The 7,451-nt window shown below is 34.9% G+C and overlaps 2 protein-coding genes across 2 annotated transcripts; one reads left to right on the top strand and one right to left on the bottom strand.

Annotated features, from left to right (window-relative positions):
- The first annotated feature begins 1,232 nt into the window (after positions 1-1,232).
- On the top strand, positions 1,233-3,494 carry LOC130747742 (scarecrow-like protein 3). Its single transcript, XM_057600761.1, has one exon. It carries the CDS (start codon positions 1,842-1,844, stop codon positions 3,177-3,179), a length of 1,338 nt encoding a protein of 445 aa, XP_057456744.1. The 5' UTR covers positions 1,233-1,841; the 3' UTR covers positions 3,180-3,494.
- A 1,274-nt stretch (positions 3,495-4,768) lies between these two features.
- LOC130747743 (uncharacterized) lies at positions 4,769-5,591 on the bottom strand. The gene is made up of 2 exons (XM_057600762.1): positions 5,164-5,591; positions 4,769-4,954 (listed from the first exon to the last, which is right to left on the bottom strand). The coding sequence occupies exons 1-2, from the start codon at positions 5,480-5,482 to the stop codon at positions 4,929-4,931; spliced, it is 345 nt and encodes a 114-aa protein (XP_057456745.1). The 5' UTR covers positions 5,483-5,591; the 3' UTR covers positions 4,769-4,928.
- Between the last annotated feature and the right edge of the window lie 1,860 nt (positions 5,592-7,451).

The raw sequence follows: 7,451 nt of genomic DNA on the forward strand, positions 1-7,451 counted from the left end.
GTGACATGTTTGTTGTGGTTAAAATGTGAGTAAATGAGCCGATTTCTATTGACATTTTATGTATATTTATGTATAGTTTTTTTTTAATTTAAAAACTAAAATACAACTCAGTAAAAGAATAGTCTATAAATCCGCAATGTATTTTTCTATTAAAAAAGACTGCATGAGATTTGTATCATACTAATTTATAATTGTAAGCCAACACAAATATTTGATCACACAGCACCTAACCAGCAATTGTGTAGCGTGTTAGGTGATATTTTTTGGCAATATCCTAAGAAATTGGGAATTCCTATGAACAGTGACATGGTGGAATGGTTTTCGTAAGTGCCACCTAAGAATCCACAAGTAGAGATAAATGTTCAATCTCCTTTTGTCAGTTTCCCTAACCTCCTTGTCTGTTTGTACTAATTGAAGATAATACCAACAATATGGTCATTGCTTTTGAAAATAAAACAAAACCTTAGTTTGGAAGCATGTTTGGAGCCTTGTTCTCACACAAAACACACACTCGGAAGCAAAACTGAGTGTAATGTTTGTCTTTGTCAAAGCATGTTTGTCCTCATGCAACCTTCCCGAATATAAAAAACCTTTTGGCCAGCCCTGATTCCCTACCAGCTACGGTGAAAGACAAAAATAAAACAGGTAAAAGTGGATGTTTAATTGTGAGGAAATAAATAAAATGATAATTCTGGTATATTCAAGTGGTACATACTTAATTTTCACTAATTAGATATTAGGTTTGAGAGTAGGATAGCAGAACCATATACAGAATAATTTTATCAGGAAGGGATAACAATCACATCTCTGTCTCCAATTTTTTTTCAGAAGAATTTTTATCCTCGTCCCGATCTCCATGAGAACATTATCTAGTTTAGTACCTCAAAAGAAGTAGTTCTCATAAGGATTCTCATTTTCAAGTGAAAATTGTCATCCCTATTTGATAGCTAGAGTCTTATGTTAAAAAAACTCTCACGGAGAAACTAGACTATCAGGATGTGAATGATTCCGGCTTGAACACAATTGGTTACCTTGTTAAGATACTTGTGTTACACAAAAAATAACTATTGGAGTGAAGAGAAGAGAGAAGAGGAATGTAAGAGAAGAGGGATAGATGTGAATGAAGTGAAAAACAATAAGAACATGAATGAATACTCAACTAAAAAAAGTTATAGAGTGAGAAAGGGACAAATTTAGAGAGAGAAATAGATAAATTTTCCTTCCAAAAAGGTAAACCTTCTCACAAATTCCATGCTCCACTGAGGTGTGAGTGAAGGGCAACAAAACAATAAAGACAAAAGGGACCCTTCACGCATTGTCGACAGCCATGAAGAACAACAAGTCCTTGAAACCAGAGAAACAAACTACTCCAACACACTAAACACTCACTCACTCCGTTTCTGGTTTTTCAGTGTTCCAAGAGGCAAGCCTTGGACTTTTCTTGGGGCTTCTTCTCCCTTTTTCTTCAATTCCAAAACCCACCAAGGAATCAGCGTTTCCTCGTTTCTGTTGCTTGTTCTCCTTCGTGCTTTCACATGGTTTTGTAGGGTTCCCCTGTAACTGCTTCTTTGTTTTCTTTCTCAATTTGTGGAAAATCTGTTACCCTTTTCATCATTTACTGTAATGAAAACGTTGAAGTTGCTCTGAACGTGAGTTGTGCAGGTTCTTATCTGTTTCTCGTTTTCTTCTTTGTTTGTCCTGTTATGCTTTCCCTTATAGGATCTATATAAATCAGTTGCAGAGTGTTCTTAGTTTTGCTGTGTGTTTTGCTTTGAACTTGTGTTTTATAATTCCTCATTCCTTTTCCATATTAGCTTCTTCATTAGTTTTGTTGTTGTTACATGGTAACTTCTTCACCCTTGCCATACTTCTCCATGATGTCACTTTCTCCTACAACCTTAGGATCCCCAAACCCCTGGCTTAGAGAGCTGAAATCTGAGGAAAGGGGTTTGTACTTAATCCATTTGTTGCTAACTTGTGCAAACCATGTTGCTGCTGGTAGTCTTGAAAATGCAAACACCACACTTGAGCAGATTTCCATGCTTGCTTCCCCTGATGGGGACACTATGCAGCGAATCGCAGCGTATTTCACTGAAGCGCTTGCCGACCGGATACTTAAAACCTGGCCTGGGCTTCATAGAGCCCTCAACTCAACTAGGATGATCTTGGTTTCTGAGGAAATTCTTGTCCAGAAGCTCTTCTTTGAGCTTTTTCCTTTCCTGAAGGTGGGATTTATTCTGACTAATCAGGCTATCATTGAAGCAATGGAAGGAGAGAAGATGATTCATATAATTGATCTCAATGCTGCTGAATCTTCTCAGTGGATTGCTCTCCTCCAGATATTGAGCGCGCGTCCTGAAGGCCCTCCTCATTTGCGAATCACCGGGGTTAATCAGAAGAAAGAGGTTTTGGATCAGATAGCTCATAAACTTATTGAAGAAGCTGAAAAGTTGGATATACCATTCCAGTTCAATCCTGTGGTTAGCAAATTAGAAAACCTTGATTTCGACAAACTTCGTGTGAAAACTGGGGAGGCACTAGCAATAAGCTCTATTCTCCAATTGCATTCTCTTCTGGCATGGGATGATGAAGCAGTGCAGAGAAAATCTCCTCTTCTGTCAAGAAGCTCAAAAGACATGGTTAATGGTTATAACCCTAGTCCGGACTCAACCTCATCATCACCAGCATCTTTAGCCAATTCAAATTCAATGAATATGGAGAGTTTTCTTAATGCGTTATGGGGATTATCACCAAAGGTCATGGTTGTGACAGAACAAGACTCCAATCATAATGGTTCCACTCTGATGGAGAGGCTGCTAGAATCTCTGTATTCTTATGCAGCATTGTTTGATTGTTTGGAATCCACTGTCCCAAGAACCTCCTTGGAGAGAATAAAGGTGGAGAAGATGCATTTTGGTGAGGAAATCAAGAACATCATTGCGTGTGAGGGATTTGAAAGAAAGGAGAGGCATGAAAAGCTGGAAAAATGGTTCCAGAGATTTGATTCAGCTGGGTTTGGTAATGTGCCTTTAAGCTATTTTGGGATGTTGCAAGCAAGGAGGTTACTTCAAAGCTATGGTTGTGAGGGATATAGAATGAGGGAAGAAAATGGTTGTGTAGCAATTTGCTGGCAGGATCGGTCATTGTTTTCAATATCAGCTTGGAGATCTATGAAGTAAGATAGAATTAGAAGCCAGAATTAGAAGGGTAAAAAATTATAGGGATTAAGTGTTTGGTGGTCTTTTTCTTTCATCTTTTTTCTTTTTATGAAGTGCCTTGTCTTTATGGTAATGATTATTTATCTAGATCAGTTTTTAGATATACTCATATTGCCTTGTAAAACCCCATGATGAAAGAAAATTTGGAATGACAAAAAGAGGAAGGGGAACAGAAAAAAATAGAACATGTAATTCAGGTTCTATTTACAGTTTCATTGTTTACTATTGATCTATGGTTAATTTTATAAACTTCTATACCTTCACTTGTATTTAGTATCCATGGTCTATTTTTACTCATTTAATTGTTTAGTGTTAAAGTTGATTTTCTATATTTCAGGATAGATGTTAGGCTCTCTTTAAGCAAATAGAGTAATTGCATATTTGGAAATTCATCTACAATTGATTTTGAAGCCAGAATCAATACTAGTGAGAAGTTTATACTTTATATGAATAGCTTCTGAGTTTTCAAGTTGATTATAGGGAAATACCAATTCTGTAGAGAATCTAGTTTCTGAGTTCTAATTATTAAAATTGATTATGATGCAAAAGAAGATGAACAAACATGCTATATAAGTTTGCTTCAGTTAGTGGACATGAATGAGTCCTGAAAAGTCATTTCCTCAAGTGTTGTCAAGAATTTTGGTGGTTCATTCCTAATACTAATAATAGAAATTGTACAGTTTGTTTATGCTTTTGCTGTTTTGGTCATAGTGACGATTCCCAGATGTCATATTCGGAAGATTAGTAAATTATCATCTGATATTTCATCCAATGGTGATAGATGAACCAGCTGTCTCAATTGCTTTTGACCTTAGTGTAACATGAAGCATATCAGACAGCAAAAGAAAATCATCACTTTCCCAATGTCACTTTTTCTTCTGTTTTGCTTTTTTTTTTTGGGTTGGTATGGTGGTGGCTGTTGGAAAACTGTGGCGTGTAATCAATTCACAAACAATATCTGAAAGAAATTGGATCTGGTAAAGTCTTGTTATTGACCGAATAAGACACTTTTTTGAATGTGCTGAGTGAACACTTGTCAGGGAGTAAGGTAGTGGCATGTGGAGACTTCTGTGAGCAGCACCTAGAAGAGGAGATTATAACATGGTTGGATCAATTTTTCTTCACTTAAAACTAATTTCAAAAGCTACTAAAAGATTTTTTTTCTAAGAATTGAGTTTGACTTCAGAATCAATTGTAAATTAATAGCATATTTGCATCCATGTTTTTACTATATGATTAATCTTGATTATGCTTCAATGAGAAACTAAGCGAATTTTTGAACATGCTGAGTTGTTAAGATTTGATTAATCAAAATCTAAACTTGTTGGTATTTTGATTTTCTTTCAGAATCACTCAACCAGACATTTAACAGGTGCCCCTACCCGCTCTAAAGGTAGGGCTAAATCTGGTTTAAAACTGTGGTAGTCCATCCCAACAGAGTTCGTTGAATTATGTTAGTGTATTTTTAGAAAATGAAAAATTACCAGGAAAAAAGGGACTAAAAAGAAGGTGTAGTGATAGCCATGTATACTGGAAAAAGAAAGAAAGAGTTAAAATAACAAGCCCATATTATTTTCAACATTGTTCTTCAGTGAACATACAACAATCAACAATGTGACATGAAGTGATCCTTATTTATTTTTGCAGGAAATGGAGAGGGCTGTATTCTCAATTCAACCTGAGGAGAAGCAGTAGAAGGTGCTCATCACTTCATGGCTTGGGCGGCACTTTAACAGCTGAAACAAATGACATTGCAACAGATACATTAAAAAAGTTGAAAAAAGACTTTCAAATGAAATGACTGCATGTTTGGATATACGATCGAAAATCGCGATGAAGCCAAACTCACAATGAATAGTTATAAAAGCTAAGACAACTTGCTTCAGTTCATTGTGATTTTAACTTTTCCACACTGAATCAAAACATGTCTAGATTAAGAACTTACATCCACATTGCATTCCAGCTGGAACATTCAATCCACAAGAGCGAGCAACAAATATTGCCTTTGGAACACTCACTAACTTCTCAACATCTTTTGTGATAAGTCTGCAAGCGCATGGAACATTCACGTTTTTCAGCACTGCACAGCACCCCGGCGATGGCGGAATCGTAGGTCCGGCCTTCTGCACAAACTTTTCACACTGGGATATGAGGTCTCCAACGTTTGCTCCACATTGAGCTGAAACCTGGGTTGTGTTACACATCAATGATGCAACAACCAACAAAATTGCCATGGCCAAGCTAGTGCTAAGTGTTGTTGCCATGATTGTGTTTGTTCCGTCACAAAGAAATTCCACAGTTTATAAAGTGTCACACCAAACTCAGGAAATGGTTTAAACTTTGAAGTCCTACATCGATGCAATGAGTTGGTTTGCATTTATATACGAGTGGGAAGTGAAAGAAATGACATAGAATTGAAAATTATCTTTTTATGTAGCTAGAATATTACCAGGAGCAGGAACTAGACATAGAAATCTTCAATAAATCCGTAACTTGCGTGGACTACAATGTTTATAGTAGTACTAGTAACATAGTATCTTCACCTAATGGCCACGTACATACAGTTAGGGTGTAATACCGACAACCCGCCCAGTCCCGCACTCAACCCAGTGAGGTTGACCCGCCAAATAATGCGGGTTGGAAAAATCAACTTATTTAATGGCGGGTTGGTTTGATATATCAAACATATTTTTGTCATTCTTAACAAACATGTCAATTATAACCTTCAAATCAAGACTAAATAAGTGAGATTTAAAATGACAATTATACACGTAAAATTGTTGATTTTTGAAAATTTAAACAACCTAACTACGACCGGATGACTATGAAGTCATGACTGCAATGCCCTTTATAATTTTTTATTTTTTACAATAAAAAATCTAAATCCCAATACAAATACCTCCATACACCATTCTTTTTCTCTACCTCTTATTTTTTATCTCTTCATGTTATGCATCACTTTCATTACTTCAATTTCTGCTTTTCATTTTTTACACTCCATAACCCGCATAATGCATCATCTATTAGCTTGTCCACCCAACATTTTTCTTCCTTAAATTAACCGTATATGATTGTCATTTTGCTTCAATTGATACCAACATTCGGCATGACAATCATATAACACATATTCTAGTTACAACATGGGACAACTCATATTGATTGTATCTACTGTCATGAAAAATTAGATCATAGTTACTATACTAACGAGTATGTGGTTGTTTATGCTTTATGCGGCCGAAAGCAGAGATAAGGACAGGGTCAATATCTCTTTATTCTGCCAAGGAGAATATATACAACTCTTTATCTCACTATCAGAGCACAAAGCGTTAGAAAATTGCTAATGAGTTTTTTCATTTGCAATAGCTGAGAATCAATTAAGGAAAAAAATGTTATACTATCACGCCAACTTAGTGGGTTAAAAGGAGAAAACAACGTAACAAAGCAAAAATAGTCATTTTAATATCTTAAAAGATGTAAAAAAAAATAGTAGTTATCTTAATAATCTTGTTAAAATGTGTTTTCTTTCAATTATTTTGTCAAAAATATATACTGCGTCTGATGAAAATAAAAGAAAAAGTCTACGCCAAATCTATCTCATGGTCCAATCTCTATTCTTTTTTGTCAGATTATATTTCAATCTCCTGTTAAACATATCAATGCAAAAATTTCTTTTGCATATAGTATTAAAACCCAGCCCATTATATCTTACATAGACCACTCCATCATCTAATTTGATAACTCTTTAACCCAAATGGTGGATTTTGCATGTTGAGATCCACATCTTTTTTACTATTTAGACATTCATGATCCAACCTCCTTTTTTTTTGTCCTGAATTTTGCCCAAAGCTATAACATTCCAAAAACTAAAAAGAATCAATAACTTCCAAAGTCGTTTCATCTCGTTAAACATTTTTTAACTAAGCTATTGAGGCCACCCCACACTTTAAAGTCGTCATTCCTTAATTTCGAAACTCTTTTTTTACGGATGTTGTTACGGAAAAATGGTTATATGTCTTTCCATCAAATATCTTTTTCCGAATTCAAATGTGTATACTCATTTTATTAGTAATCTATATTTACTACTAATAAATCAATATTTATATTTATAAGTGATTAGTATATTTCATTTTTAGTGAATAAAAAATTTATTTATTTTTATTATAATATAAATAATTTTTTTAACTAGTAGTAGCAAGTAGTAATGATAATTTATTTTATTTTATATGAGTAAAT

This window comes from Lotus japonicus, chromosome 3, assembly GCF_012489685.1.
Source record: "Lotus japonicus ecotype B-129 chromosome 3, LjGifu_v1.2".
Classification (NCBI taxonomy): Eukaryota; Viridiplantae; Streptophyta; class Magnoliopsida; order Fabales; family Fabaceae; genus Lotus; species Lotus japonicus.